At 45.3% G+C, this 15,957-nt stretch overlaps 1 protein-coding gene across 2 annotated transcripts in view; it reads left to right on the top strand.

Annotated features, from left to right (window-relative positions):
- The window catches only part of pxk (PX domain containing serine/threonine kinase), a 55,711-nt gene extending 40,442 nt beyond the window's left edge, over positions 1-15,269 (top strand). The window contains exons 15-18 of one of the 2 annotated variants that reach the window (XM_055869954.1): positions 3,641-3,704; positions 5,701-5,760; positions 9,921-9,948; positions 11,345-11,434. In XM_055869954.1, the coding sequence (XP_055725929.1) occupies positions 3,641-3,704; positions 5,701-5,760; positions 9,921-9,937 (141 nt within the window). In that variant the 3' untranslated portion in view covers positions 9,938-9,948; positions 11,345-11,434. Of the gene's footprint in view, positions 1-3,640; positions 3,705-5,700; positions 5,761-9,920; positions 9,949-11,344 lie in introns of both variants that reach the window. The other variant, XM_055869953.1, reaches the window with a different exon arrangement.
- The last annotated feature ends 688 nt before the right edge of the window (positions 15,270-15,957 follow it).

The raw sequence follows: 15,957 nt of genomic DNA, 5'->3' as shown, positions 1-15,957 counted from the left end.
CCTGTGTGGTACCAGTCCATATATCTAGATGCGTATCGTTCCTGTGTGGTACCAGTCCATGTATCTAGATACGTATGGTTCCTGTGTGGTACCAGTCCATGTATGGTTCCTGTGTGGTACCAGTCCATGTATGGTTCCTGTGTGGTACCAGTCCATGTATGGTTCCTGTGTGGTACCAGTCCATGTATCGTTCCTGTGTGGTACCAGTCCATGTATGGTTCCTGTGTGGTACCAGTCCTTGTATCGTTCCTTTGTGGTACCAGTCCATGTATCGTTCCTTTGTGGTACCAGTCCATGTATCGTTCCTTTGTGGTACCAGTCCATGTATCTAGATACGTATGGTACCAGTCCATCTATCTAGATACGTATGGTTCCTGTGTGGTACCAGTCCATGTATCGTTCCTGTGTGGTACCAGTCCATGTATCTAGATAAGTATGGTTCCTGTGTGGTACCAGTCCATGTATCGTTCCTGTGTGGTACCAGTCCATGTATCTAGATGCGTATGGTTCCTGTGTGGTACCAGTCCATGTATCTAGATACGTATGGTTCCTGTGTGGTACCAGTCCATGTATCTAGATACGTATAGTTCCTGTGTGGTACCAGTCCATGTATGGTTCCTGTGTGGTACCAGTCCATATATCTAGATGCGTATGGTTCCTGTGTGGTACCAGTCCATGTATGGTTCCTGTGTGGTACCAGTCCATGTATGGTTCCTGTGTGGTACCAGTCCATGTATGGTTCCTGTGTGGTACCAGTCCATGTATGGTTCCTGTGTGGTACCAGTCCATGTATCGTTCCTGTGTGGTACCAGTCCATGTATCGTTCCTGTGTGGTACCAGTCCATGTATGGTTCCTGTGTGGTACCAGTCCTTGTATCGTTCCTTTGTGGTACCAGTCCATGTATCGTTCCTTTGTGGTACCAGTCCATGTATCTAGATAAGTATGGTTCCTGTGTGGTACCAGTCCATGTATCGTTCCTGTGTGGTACCAGTCCATGTATCTAGATGCGTATGGTTCCTGTGTGGTACCAGTCCATGTATCTAGATACGTATGGTTCCTGTGTGGTACCAGTCCATGTATCTAGATACGTATAGTTCCTGTGTGGTACCAGTCCATGTATGGTTCCTGTGTGGTACCAGTCCATATATCTAGATGCGTATGGTTCCTGTGTGGTACCAGTCCATGTATGGTTCCTGTGTGGTACCAGTCCATGTATGGTTCCTGTGTGGTACCAGTCCATGTATGGTTCCTGTGTGGTACCAGTCCATGTATCGTTCCTGTGTGGTACCAGTCCATGTATGGTTCCTGTGTGGTACCAGTCCTTGTATCGTTCCTTTGTGGTACCAGTCCATGTATCGTTCCTTTGTGGTACCAGTCCATGTATCGTTCCTTTGTGGTACCAGTCCATGTATCTAGATACGTATGGTACCAGTCCATCTATCTAGATACGTATGGTTCCTGTGTGGTACCAGTCCATGTATCGTTCCTGTGTGGTACCAGTCCATGTATCTAGATAAGTATGGTTCCTGTGTGGTACCAGTCCATGTATCGTTCCTGTGTGGTACCAGTCCATGTATCTAGATACGTATGGTACCAGTCCATGTATCGTTCCTTTGTGGTACCAGTCCATGTATCTAGATACGTCTCGTTCCTTTGTGGTACCAGTCCATGTATCTAGATACGTGTCGTTCCTTTGTGGTACCAGTCCATGTATCGTTCCTTTGTGGTACCAGTCCATGTATCTAGATACGTGTCGTTCCTGTGTGGTACCAGTCCATGTATCGTTCCTTTGTGGTACCAGTCCATGTATCTAGATGCGTATGGTTCCTGTGTGGTACCAGTCCATGTATCTAGATACGTATGGTTCCTGTGTGGTACCAGTCCATGTATCTAGATACGTCTCGTTCCTTTGTGGTACCAGTCCATGTATCTAGATACGTGTCGTTCCTTTGTGGTACCAGTCCATGTATCGTTCCTTTGTGGTACCAGTCCATGTATCTAGATACGTATGGTTCCTGTGTGGTACCAGTCTATGTATGGTTCCTGTGTGGTACCAGTCCATGTATCTAGATACGTATGGTTCCTGTGTGGTACCAGTCCATGTATCTAGATACGTATGGTTCCTGTGTGGTACCAGTCCATATATCTAGATAAGTATGGTTCCTGTGTGGTACCAGTCCATGTATCTAGATAAGTATGGTTCCTGTGTGGTACCAGTCCATGTATCGTTCCTTTGTGGTACCAGTACATGTATGGTTCCTGTGTGGTACCAGTACATGTATGGTTCCTGTGTGGTACCAGTCCATGTATCGTTCCTTTGTGGTACCAGTCCATGTATGGTTCCTGTGTGGTACCAGTCCATGTATCGTTCCTTTGTGGTACCAGTCCATATATCTAGATGCGTATGGTTCCTGTGTGGTACCAGTCCATGTATCTAGATACGTATGGTTCCTGTGTGGTACCAGTCCATGTATCGTTCCTTTGTGGTACCAGTCCATGTATGGTTCCTGTGTGGTACCAGTCCATGTATCTAGATAAGTATGGTTCCTGTGTGGTACCAGTCCATGTATCGTTCCTTTGTGGTACCAGTCCATGTATCGTTCCTTTGTGGTACCAGTCCATATATCTAGATGCGTATGGTTCCTGTGTGGTACCAGTCCATGTATCTAGATACGTATGGTTCCTGTGTGATACCAGTCCATGTATCGTTCCTGTGTGGTACCAGTCCATGTATCGTTCCTGTGTGGTACCAGTCCATGTATCTAGACACGTATCGTTCCTGTGTGGTACCAGTCCATGTATCGTTCCTGTGTGGTACCAGTCCATGTATGGTTCCTGTGTGGTACCAGTCCATGTATCGTTCCTGTGTGGTACCAGTCCATGTATCTAGATACGTATGGTTCCTGTGTGGTACCAGTCCATGTATCTAGACACGTATCGTTCCTGTGTGGTACCAGTCCATGTATGGTTCCTGTGTGGTACCAGTCCATGTATCTAGATAAGTATGGTTCCTGTGTGGTACCAGTCCATGTATCGTTCCTTTGTGGTACCAGTCCATGTATCGTTCCTTTGTGGTACCAGTCCATATATCTAGATGCGTATGGTTCCTGTGTGGTACCAGTCCATGTATCTAGATACGTATGGTTCCTGTGTGATACCAGTCCATGTATCGTTCCTGTGTGGTACCAGTCCATGTATCGTTCCTGTGTGGTACCAGTCCATGTATCTAGACACGTATCGTTCCTGTGTGGTACCAGTCCATGTATCGTTCCTGTGTGGTACCAGTCCATGTATGGTTCCTGTGTGGTACCAGTCCATGTATCGTTCCTGTGTGGTACCAGTCCATGTATCTAGATACGTATGGTTCCTGTGTGGTACCAGTCCATGTATCTAGACACGTATCGTTCCTGTGTGGTACCAGTCCATGTATGGTTCCTGTGTGGTACCAGTCCATGTATCGTTCCTGTGTGGTACCAGTCCATGTATCGTTCCTGTGTGGTACCAGTCCATGTATCTAGATACGTATTGAATCATCTTAAAACGGAACGAAGCAGATCCCTAGCACACACACACACACGATTCATTATCATTTTGTAGCAGAATTGTCATTGATAGAAATATGTTTGTTTGTTTTTGTAGAAGTCCAGACAGTCGGCCTATGAGAACGAGGAGGATCATTCTGTGAAGTTCAACAACAACTCTGGTATGTCATCAGCACTGTGGTTTAAATAGACTGTGAATATACTCCTGCTGAGTGCTCAAACAGAAATGTATTAACTCTTTATTATAAGACTATAAAACGTGAACTGTGTTTTTCAATGTGGCTAAAGCATGCTCTAGTGGAGGCTGCAAGGTAATAACATAGTACAGCTAGGCTCTCTAACCCTGTTCCTGGAGAGCTACCCTCCTATAGGTTAACTCCAACCCTGTTCCTGGAGAGCTACCCTCCTATAGGTTAACTCCAACCCTGTTCCTGGAGAGCTACCCTCCTATAGGTTAACTCCAACCCTGTTCCTGGAGAGAGACCCTCCTATAGGTTTACTCCAACCCTGTTCCTGGAGAGCTGCCCTCCTATAGGTTAACTCCAACCCTGTTCCTGGAGAGCTACCCTCCTATAGGTTAACTCCAACCCTGTTCCTGAAGAGCTACCCTCCTATAGGTTAACTCCAACCCTGTTCCTGGAGAGCTACCCTCCTATAGGTTAACTCCAACCCTGTTCCTGGAGAGCTACCCTCCTATAGGTTAACTCCAACACTGTTCCTGGAGAACTACCCTCCTATAGGTTAACTCCAACCCTGTTCCTGGAGAGCTACCCTCCTATAGGTAAACTCCAACCCTGTTCCTGGAGAGCTACCCTCCTATAGGTTAACTCCAACCCTGTTCCTGGAGAGCTACCCTCCTATAGGTTAACTCCAACCCTGTTCCTGGAGAGCTACCCTCCTATAGGTTAACTTCAACCCTGTTCCTGGAGAGATACCCTCCTATAGGTTAACTTCAACCCCCTCCTATAGGTTAACTCCAACCCTGTTCCTGGAGAGCTACCCTCCTATAGGTTAACTCCAACCCTGTTCCTGGAGATCTACCCTCCTATAGGTTAACTCCAACCCTGTTCCTGGAGAGCTACCCTCCTATAGGTTAACGCCAACCCTGTTCCTGGAGAGCTACCCTCCTATAGGTAAACTCCAACCCTGTTCCTGGAGAGCTACCCTCCTATAGGTTAACTCCAACCCTGTTCCTGGAGAGCTACCCTCCTATAGGTTAACTCCAACCCTGTTCCTGGAGAGCTACCCTCCTATAGGTTAACTCAACCCTGTTCCTGGAGAGCTACCCTCCTATAGGTTAACTCCAACCCTGTTCCTGGAGAGATACCCTCCTATAGGTTAACTCCAACCCTGTTCCTGGAGCGCTACCCTCCTATAGGTTAACTCCAACCCTGTTCCTGGAGAGATACCCTCCTGTAGGTTTCAACTCCAACCCTGTTCCTGGAGAGAAATCCTCCTGTAGGTTTTAACCTCAACCCTGTTCCTGGAGAGAGACCCTCCTGTAGGTTTTAACTCCAACCCTAATCTAGTACACCTAATTCTAATAATCAGCTGCTTGATAAACTGAATCAGGTCAGTTACAACTGGGGTTGGAGTTAAAACCTACAGGAGGGTCTCTCTCCAGGAACAGGGTTGGAGTTAAAACCTACAGGAGGGTATCTCTCCGGGAACAGGGTTGGAGTTAAAACCTACAGGAGGGTCTCTCTCCGGGAACAGGGTTGGAGTTAAAACCTACAGGAGGGTCTCTCTCCAGGAACAGGGTCGGAGTTAAAACCTCCAGGAGAGTCTCTCTCCAGGAACAGGGTTGGAGTTAAAACCTACAGGAGGGTATCTCTCCGGGAACAGGGTCGGAGTTAAAACCTCCAGGAGGGTCTCTCTCCAGGAACAGGGTTGGAGTTAAAACCTACAGGAGGGTATCTCTCCAGGAACAGGGTTGAAGTTAAAACCTACAGGAGGGTAGGTATACTTAGGTAGTTATATAGTACTATAGTTTTGGGTATTAACATTAGAAAATGTCCATACACATGGATGACATAGCAGCTTTGTTTACCCTGGCAACACTGACATGGCAACACTGTTTTCAATGCAATGCTGGCGGGCTGGCTGGCGGGCTGGCTGGCTGGCAGACTGATCGGATGTCTATCTTCCTGTCTTTAGGTTCAGGAGCCAGCTCCCCACCGACCTCTCCCTCCTCCCCCACCCCTCCTCACACTACAGGTAGGTACCAACTATATTAGCATGAAGATATGCAGCTTTTAGTAACTAATCAGCCTGTTATGTTAAACAGTGTTTTCCACTAGCGCCGGCTGGCGGCTAATCAGCCTGTTACATACTCATTTTCAGCCGGATACATTTTCCACTTCATATTAACTAGGCTACTTTTCATTTAAACGTTTTCTATTTACTTGTCCGTCGAGCCTTCTCCCACTAGAATGAACGATATGCGTCTTCTAGCGATTTGATAGGACAAGGCGCCTGTCAGTCACAAAGCCATGACAGGGAAACGCAACAGAGACGAAGAGGCAAAGCGAGAGGTTTCACTCTCACCAAAATCTGTCCGATGCGTTTCTAGGAGCTTATTGTAGGCTATTTACTGGGTTTTAATTGACAACTGAACAGCAAGTGTTGACTGGTTTTATAAAAGGTGTTGAAGTTACTGACTAAAGTCGATCTACTATAAATCCGTTTGCCATTCATAAATCATTCCAACGTGAATCATACAGTGCCTTCAGAAAGTATTCACACTCCTTGATATTTTTCTTATTTTTTTGTTGTTACAAATGGTTGACAATTAATCCATCTACATAGAATTATTCTTCTACTTTGACAGAGTATTTTAACTTTTGTAATTTTATTAAAATTATACACTAATATCTTGATTTTAGATGATAGGTATTCAACCCCCTGAGTCAATACATGTTAGAATCACCTTTGGCAGCCATGACAGCTGTGAGTCGTTCTGGGCAAGTCTCAAAGAGCTTTGCACAGCTGGATTGTACAAGATTAGCATCATTTTTGGGGGGTTTTGTTCTTCAAGCTCTGTCATATTGGTTATTAATCATTGCTAGACAGCTTCCAATTGGCTTATTCATCACCCCTCCTCTCCCCTGTAACTATTCTCCAGGTTGTTGCTGTAAATGAGAATGTGTTCTCAGTCAATTTACCTGGTAAAATAAGGGTTTGGGGGGGGGGGGAAATAGCAATTTTCAGGTTTTCAAGCCAATTTAAGTCAAAACTGTAACTAAGCCTCTTGGGAACATTCTATGTAGTCTTGGTAAGCAACTCCAGTGTAGATTTGGCCTTTGTGTTTTAGGTTATTGTCCTGCTGAAAGGTGAATTCATCTCCCAGTGTCTGGTGGAAAGTAGACTGAACCTGGTTTTCTTCTAGGATTTTGCCTATGCTTAGCTCCATTCCCTTTCTTTTTATTTAAAAAAAAAATTTCCCCAGTCCTTAACGATGACAAGCACACCCATAACATGATGCAGCCGCCACCATGCTTGAAAATATGAAGTGGTACTCAGTGATGTGTTTTATTGGATTTGCCCCAAACATAATGATTTGTATTCAGAACATAACGGATTTCTTTGCCACATTTTTTTGCAGAATTACTTAAGTGACTTGTTGCAAACAGGATGCATGTTCTGGAATATTTTTTATTCTGTACAGGCTTCCTCCTTTTCACTCTGTCATTTAGGTTAGTATTGTGGAGTAACTACAATGTTGTTGATCCATCCTCAGTTTTCTCCTATCACAGCCATTAAACTCTGTTTTAAAGTCCCCATTGGCCTTCTGGTGAAATCCCTGAGCGGTTTCCTTCCTCTCCGGCAACTGAGTTAGGAAGGACGCCTGTATCTTTGTAGTGACTGGGTGTATTGATACACCATCCAAAGTGTAATTAATAACTTCACCATGCTCAAATGTATTTTTTTTTTTTTTTTTACTCATCTACCAATAGGTGCCCTCCTTTTTTGCGAGGCATTGGAAAACCTCCCTGGTCATTATGTTTTGAAATTCACTGCTCGACTGAGGGATCTTACAGAACATTGTTCAGAGATTAAGTAGTCATTAAAATATCCCATTAAACACTATTATTGGACTTGTTTAGCAAATGTCTAAATGCACTGTCTGTCCATGGTATCACTCTCTGACAAGTAAACCAAAATATTCCCTTTCCTAGGATGTTGAGGCTTGATAGACAATGACACCAAAGTGAGTGACTCTTGTCTCGTCAGCCAGTGTAGCCTACTGAATGGCGTTGGTGAGAGAACCGTTTATTTGGCTCCCTAATTTGCGTAAGCTACTGGTAGGCCTAGGCTTTTTGGCTATTATTTGCAGATAAACGATGAAGATGGCGTATCATCACTGTAGGGAACAATAGGTAGAGGAGAGCCTCATTCTCGTCCAAATTTGATCACTGGGGCCCTCGTGGAATCCAGGCATTAAAAACTGAATTCAACAATATTCAACCTTAGTGGGAAATTTAATAACATTTATTGATTTGCCCAAGTTTATCATAAGACATGAACAGAATGCATCAGTAATTAATATTTACTGACACTTTATGAGGAGGCAACGGGAGTGTGTGTGCTCGTTAGCGATGATGCTAATGAAAACAGTCTTCTGGTACTCTATGGTAAATACCATACCCTCCGGTTCACACAGACTATAACTCTATGGTAGATACCAGACCCTCCGATTCACACAGACTATAACTCTATGGTAGATACCAGACCCTCCGGTTCACACAGACTATAACTCTATGGTAGATACCAGACCCTCCCGGTTCACACAGACTATAACTCTATGGTAGATACCAGACCCTCCGGTTCACACAGACCATAACTCTATGGTAGATACCAGACCCTCCGGTTCACACAGACTAGAACTCTATGGTAGATACCAGACCCTCCGGTTCACACAGACTATAACTCTATGGTAGATACCAGACCCCCCGGTTCACACAGACTATAACTCTATGGTAGATACCAGACCCTCCGGTTCACACAGACTATAACTCTATGGTAGATACCAGACCCTCCGGTTCACACAGACTATAACTCTATGGTAGATACCAGACCCTCCCGGTTCACACAGACTATAACTCTATGGTAGATACCAGATCCTCCGGTTCACACAGACTATAACTCTATGGTAGATACCAGACCCTCCGGTTCACACAGACTATAACTCTATGGTAGATACCAGACCCTCCGGTTCACACAGACTAGAACTCTATGGTAGATACCAGACCCTCCGGTTCACACAGACTAGAACTCTATGGTAGATACCAGACCCTCCGGTTCACACAGACTATAACTCTATGGTAGATACCAGACCCTCCGGTTCACACAGACTAGAACTCTATGCTAGATACCAGACCCTCCGGTTCACACAGACCATAACTCTATGGTAGATACCAGATCCTCCGGTTCACACAGACTATAACTCTATGGTAGATACCAGACCCTCCGGTTCACACAGACTATAACTATGGTAGATACCAGACCCTCCGGTTCACACAGACCATAACTCTATGGTAGATACCAGATCCTCCGGTTCACACAGACTAGAACTCTATGGTAGATACCAGACCCTCCGGTTCACACAGACTAGAACTCTATGGTAGATACCAGACCCTCCGGTTCACACAGACTATAACTTTGGCAGTTTTGAAATCAGTCTGCACCCTGCCCATTTGATACTGATGGAAGTAACAGTTCCTCCTCAGTGATGTGCATGAGGTGTGTGTTGTAACCATGTCTTAGCAGTGTTTTCCGTATGGTGGGGCTCCCCCTTGTGGTAAGACAGAGGCATTATAATGGTAATGAAGAACATGTAGTATTAGGTTAGAAGAAGCACTGGTACAGAGTTTTATATAGAGGCAGTTTTGAGACTTTAAAAAAATATATATATATGATTTCATGATGTCTTGAGTTCTATCAAAGAGCATGGTGATTTTATAAGGAAGATTGTATTTGTAAGCATGTATATTGGTGTGTGTGTATATATACTTTTTTTCAACAACCATACTGTATATTAGACTAGTAAGGCTATTTCGTTTTTAGCTGGTGAAAACCGACTGGTAACTTGAATGTAATTTGTTTAATTTTTTTATGATGTTGTCCTCATATTATCATGTGATTTACTATTGCCGATGGACCATCTGAGTAGTCATACTTCAACGGCTCTTTTCTTGTTTTATGTACTTTTTCATTCATTTTCCACTCGGCTAATCAATAATCACACCACACTGTAAATAATGAACATTAGTTTTGATTAACAGTAGTGTTGATTGTACTCCTCAAGGTACTGATGACCAATAACAGTAATTAATCTGCCTCTCTTTTCCTCCCTTTGCTGTCTGTCTGCCAAGTAGAGCATGCATCATTTTGAACATGTGTGGGGTAAAGTAATTCAATAATTCTTATATGTTTGTAAAGCTGTAGTCGACCCTGAATCATAGCAAGTACACTACAATACAGTACTCTGTACTACTGTAGTTAGGCTTGTCTCCATAGTAGAAGTATGGAATGACACTGCTCAGAGAAAATGAGATGAAACAAATACTAATGGAGAAACACACATTGTTTTGCAGGATCCTCATATCTTAATTATGGAAATATTTTAGAGCTTTATATTATAGAACCTATTCTAGATGACAATCTTAACAGAGTAAATTACAAATCCAACGCGATTGTAATAGTGAGATGTCCGTTTTAAAACGGTCGGGTGTCGTCCGTTTTTAAATTGGAGGGGCGTCGTCCGTTTTGAAAATGTGCCGGACGTCGTCCGTTTTGAAAATGTGCTGGGCGTCGTCCGTTTTAAAACGGCGGGGTGTCGTCCGTTTGCAAATGGTGCCGGGCATCGTCCGTTTTGAAATGGTGCCGGGCGTCGTCCGTTTTGAAATGGTGCCGGGCGTCGTCCGTTTTGAAATGGTGCCGGGCGTCGTCCGTTTGCAAATGGTGCCGGGCGTCGTCCGTTTGCAAATGGTGCCGGGCGTCGTCCGTTTGGGAAATGGTGCCGGGCGTCGTCCGTTTTCAAATGGTGCCGGGCGTCGTCCGTTTGCAAATGGTGCCGGGCGTCGTCCGTTTGGGAAATGGTGCCGGGCGTCGTCCGTTTGGGAAATGGTGCCGGGCGTCGTCCGTTTGGGAAATGGTGCCGGGCGTCGTCCGTTTGGGAAATGGTGCCGGGCGTCGTCCGTTTGGGAAATGGTGCCGGGCGTCGTCCGTTTGGGAAATGGTGCCGGGCGTCGTCCGTTTGGGAAATGGTGCCGGGCGTCGTCCGTTTGGGAAATGGTGCCGGGCGTCGTCCGTTTGGGAAATGGTGCCGGGCGTCGTCCGTTTGGGAAATGGTGGTGTGTTTCAACTTCTAACACAACCTTCAGATTTCTGCTCACTAAAACGTCAAATATTAGTAGTTACAATTGAATTAAAGATGTATTTTATTTCATCTCCTGTATTGATTTGCCTTTGCTTGCTTGGTAAAAGGGTGTCTGCAACTTTAAAACGTCACAATCTGCAATGATCAAAACATTTAACGTTTATTTCCTTTTTTGGGGGGGGATATTTTATTTTTTACCAGTTGTCATTGATATTGTCCACCTCCCAACAAATGTTTTTGCTCAGATAACCCTCGCAGACTCAAACACTGCTTGAAGCTCAAGTGTAACATTGTAGATTGTGATCCCTGTGGTTTTAATTGATGAGATTGGAAACACCTGATACAGAAAACATATTGATGTATTCTTATACATCAGACAACCACGCAATGTTCTAACAGTTGATTTTCTTGTTGATGCAGGAGTTGCACCACCACCTCCTCCTCCTCCTCCTCCTCTACCTCCTCCAAGTGATAACCCTGGCCAGTCCCACCCCCCTCCGCATCCTCCTCTCCCTGGGTCAGGTCCTCCTCCTGCCAACGGTATGGGGCGTGGTGCCCTCCTCAGCTCCATCACATCATTCAGTATAGGCAAACTGAAGAAAGCAGGGACCATCGACCGCAGCAACGCTCTGAAGAGGATCGCTCTTCCTTCTCGTCCTGACCCTGTGGTCCCAGTCACCCCTAAAGGTTACCTGTCGTCCTGACCCTGTGGTCCCATCCACCCCTAAAGGTTACCTGTCGTCCTGACCCTGTGGTCCCAGTCACCCCTAAAGGTTACCTGTCGTCCTGACCCTGTGGTCCCAGTCACCCCTAAAGGTTACCTGTCGTCCTGACCCTGTTGTTAGAACCACCCCTAAAGGTTACCTGTCGTCCTGACCCTGTGGTCCCATCCACCCCTAAAGGTTACCTGTCGTCCTGACCCTGTGGTCCCAGTCACCCCTAAAGGTTACCTGTCGTCCTGACCCTGTGGTCCCAGTCACCCCTAAAGGTTACCTGTCGTCCTGACCCTGTGGTCCCATCCACCCCTAAAGGTTACCTCTCATCCTGACCCTGTGGTCCCAGTCACCCCCAAAGGTTACCTGTCGTCCTGACCCTGTGGTCCCAGTCACCCCTAAAGGTTACCTGTCGTCCTGACCCTGTGGTCCCAGTCACCCCTAAAGGTTACCTGTCGTCCTGACCCTGTGGTCCCAGTCACCCCTAAAGGTTACCTGTCGTCCTGACCCTGTGGTCCCAGTCACCCCTAAAGGTTACCTGTCGTCCTGACCCTGTGGTCCCATCCACCCCTAAAGGTTACCTCTCATCCTGACCCTGTGGTCCCAGTCACCCCCAAAGGTTACCTGTCGTCCTGACCCTGTGGTCCCAGTCACCCCTAAAGGTTACCTGTCGTCCTGACCCTGTGGTCCCAGTCACCCCTAAAGGTTACCTGTCGTCCTGACCCTGTTGTTAGAACCACCCCTAAAGGTTACCTCTCATCCTGACCCTGTGGTCCCATCCACCCCTAAAGGTTACCTGTCATCCTGACCCTGTGGTCCCAGTCACCCCTAAAGGTTACCTGTCGTCCTGACCCTGTGGTCCCATCCACCCCTAAAGGTTACCTGTCGTCCTGACCCTGTTGTTAGAACCACTTATAAAGGTTACCTCTCATCCTGACCCTGTGGTCCCATCCACCCCTAAAGGTTACCTGTCGTCCTGACCCTGTTGTTAGAACCACTTATAAAGGTTACCTGTCATCCTGACCCTGTGGTCCCAGTCACCCCTAAAGGTTACCTCTCATCCTGACCCTGTGGTCCCATCCACCCCTAAAGGTTACCTGTCGTCCTGACCCTGTGGTCCCAGTCACCCCTAAAGGTTACCTCTCATCCTGACCCTGTGGTCCCATCCACCCCTAAAGGTTACCTGTCGTCCTGACCCTGTTGTTAGAACCACTTATAAAGGTTACCTGTCATCCTGACCCTGTGGTCCCAGTCACCCCTAAAGGTTACCTGTCGTCCTGACCCTGTGGTCCCAGTCACCCCTAAAGGTTACCTGTCGTCCTGACCCTGTGGTCCCAACCACCCCTAAAGGTTACCTGTCGTCCTGACCCTGTGGTCCCAGTCACCCCTAAAGGTTACCTGTCGTCCTGCTCAATCACTTTTTTGCTCCTTCAGTTTTTTTTCTTCTAAATTTAGTTCCTGTCCGATGAGTTGACCCCCGGCCCTTAAGGTTTGAGGTAGGGGATGGGGCATCAACTCCTTTCCAATATGGCCGCCTAGGTTGGTTCTCCCTTTAGCACAAAAATGACTGGTCAGTGGACTGTACAGGTGGTTTAAAGATGAGGTGGCATCAGACAAGTCTGGTGTCTATCTGGAAGACTGCAGTGAATGACTTATGATTTCAGTGGAGCTTGTTTCTTCTTATTTACAGCGAAGTGACTTGACTGGAACGTACAAGCAACTGTGAGGGAAGTGATGCAGAAAGCAAGCATATGAACCGCAGGTGTTTTAGAGGGACTCTGACCTGACATCCACCAACCAACAGCATGTCATCACAGTGAGACGACTATGAAAGAACTGTCTGTGTCATCACAGTGAGATGACTATGAAAGAACAGCGTGTCATCACAGTGAGACGACTATGAAAGACCAGCGTGTCATCACAGTGAGACGACTATGAAAGACCAGCGTGTCATCACAGTGAGACGACTATGAAAGACCAGCGTGTCATCACAGTGAGACTATGAAAGAACTGTCTGTGTCATCACAGTGAGACGACTATGAAAGAACTGTCGGTCTGTATTATTGTTTGTTGGACAGTTGTACGTCAATGTTTATTGTATCTGTATTCTTTATCTTTTTTGTTTTCTTGGAATGAATGGAAGGAGATGTGATGCTGTTTGGACTGTCTGTGTTGCTTATGTCTATGTGCCACATTCATCTCTGTGCCTGCTTCCCAAATGGCACCCCATTTCCTATATAGTGCACTACTTAGTAGTAGTCTGCTATAAAGGGGAATGGGTGCCATTTTCAAATGCACACATAGATACAAAAAAATCTACGTACGCTGCAAGGATTAAAACCTTTAGATTTACCCATGGCCACTTGTTTAGTAAATGAGGACCAGCAGAAATCTGTCATCATTCAGTATGCAAAATAATTAACCCAAATGATGACATGCTGTACTTACTGGTATTAATCAGTAACAGTGTACAAGTTTAAGATTCAAATACCTTTTTTAAAAATATTGTTTTGCTTTTTCCTCTCAAATAGCAGTGTAAAGATGTTGAAGGATTGACTATTTCTCTGCTGCACTTTACCGATGGGAAGGGTTTTCTCTATGATCCAGGATTGACACACAACTGGGAGCATGTATCTAAAAAATGGATTCTGGTGTTTACAAGAAATAATCGTAATCCTGAAATGAGTTAACTAGCTCATCTGCTATTGATCATCATGATCTGGTACCTCTGCTACATCCAACCACTGTCAGAGGAACTGAAGGGACAGTACACCCTCAATCTGTCTGAAAAGCAACGTTACAATCTGCAGAACTGTCTGAAATGCTTTGTCTTGTCAACATTACAAGATGAACCTGTTTTCAAGATTGATACATTGGCACATTCAGGACAATTACTAATTGGCTGCATTTGCACAGGCAGCACAATTATATTTTGCCAATAATTGGTCTTTTGGCCAATCAGATCATATCCTTTGCCAATAATTGGGCAAAAGATAAGAACTGGGTTGCTTGTGTAAACGCAGCCATTGAGTTTCATATCTCTGCTTATTGTTACCAGCTCTTTACATCACTAACAGAGTGGTGTGCACTTGTATGTACCAATACCTAGGATACATTTCCCCTCATTGTGTAATTTTATCCTATTCCGCCTCTGTTTTTTCCAGTTCAGGGGTCGTCTAAGTGACGCTTCAGTATGACATTGTGTTTATTTGGCAGCCGTTTCTCCAATAAGAATGCTCCATAGTTTATGTAATTAATAATGCTGTTAGTTTTTATAATTAAGTCTATTTCTATCATCGCTGCCTGCCAACCTTTCTGATTTGCACTGCTGAGTATGGCGTTTTGACAGTATGGATTAACAACTAGGTGACAGGAAAACAAAAATATTTTATGATTGAAGATGACTGCACTTTAAGATGAAGTTACTAATATTTTCCAAACCCTTTTTTGGGGGTTGGGGTGGTGGGGGTTGTATGAAACCATCTATTGTCCGTCTGCTGCATTAAAACATAAAAAATTCGAAAACTGTTTGGGGTTTGTATGTTTGACTCTGCACAGCTGTGTCGGGAAAAAAATATAATGTTATCTACATTGCCGTATTATACTTATTTTATTAAAATCATGGACTGAAATGTGTGGTTTTGAACTCTTTGCTCTGTGTGTTTTATTTTAGTGGATGTAACTTGACACCCCATTGGTCACGATCCCTAACTACAAACACATCACAGGACCTAAGTCCCCTAGCAACCTTCACATGCACTTTCTACTGGCTAATGAGATTCTCTACTGTATTGGTGACTACTGTCTTAAAGCCTACTGTAAACTACGGTAATAAGTCTGACTAAAGTGCCAATGCATGTTCCATTTGGGCCTCCCGAGTGGCACATTGGTCTAAGGCACTGCATCGCCGGGTTCGATTCCGAGCAGTAGCACAACTGGCCCGTGATCGGGAGTCGCATAGGGCTGTGCACAATTGGCCCAGCGTCGTCCGGGTTAGGGGAGGGTTTGGCCCAGCGTCGTCCGGGTTAGGGGAGGGTTTGGCCAAGCGTCGACCGGGTTAGGGGAGGGTTTAGCCGTCATTGTAAAAAGGATTTGTTCTTAACTGACTTACCTAGATAAAGGTTCAATAAAAAAATGTTTTAAACAATGTTGGAGTTGAACTAAGCACAGAACTGACAGGCTTTATAGCTTGTGTGCTGTCCGACTATGTCATGTACATACATCATCTGTCTAAATATGGTTAGTGCTGTGACTTTTGTTTTGAGCCTGCTATGTAAATACACGGTCTCTGTCAGTGTCATCACTAGTCTGGGCTATGCT

The sequence above is a fragment of the Salvelinus fontinalis genome, chromosome 18 (assembly GCF_029448725.1).
Source record: "Salvelinus fontinalis isolate EN_2023a chromosome 18, ASM2944872v1, whole genome shotgun sequence".
Classification (NCBI taxonomy): domain Eukaryota; kingdom Metazoa; phylum Chordata; class Actinopteri; order Salmoniformes; family Salmonidae; genus Salvelinus; species Salvelinus fontinalis.
The sequence above is the reverse complement of the archived record's forward strand: the minus strand, read 5'-3'. Positions and strand labels throughout refer to the sequence as shown.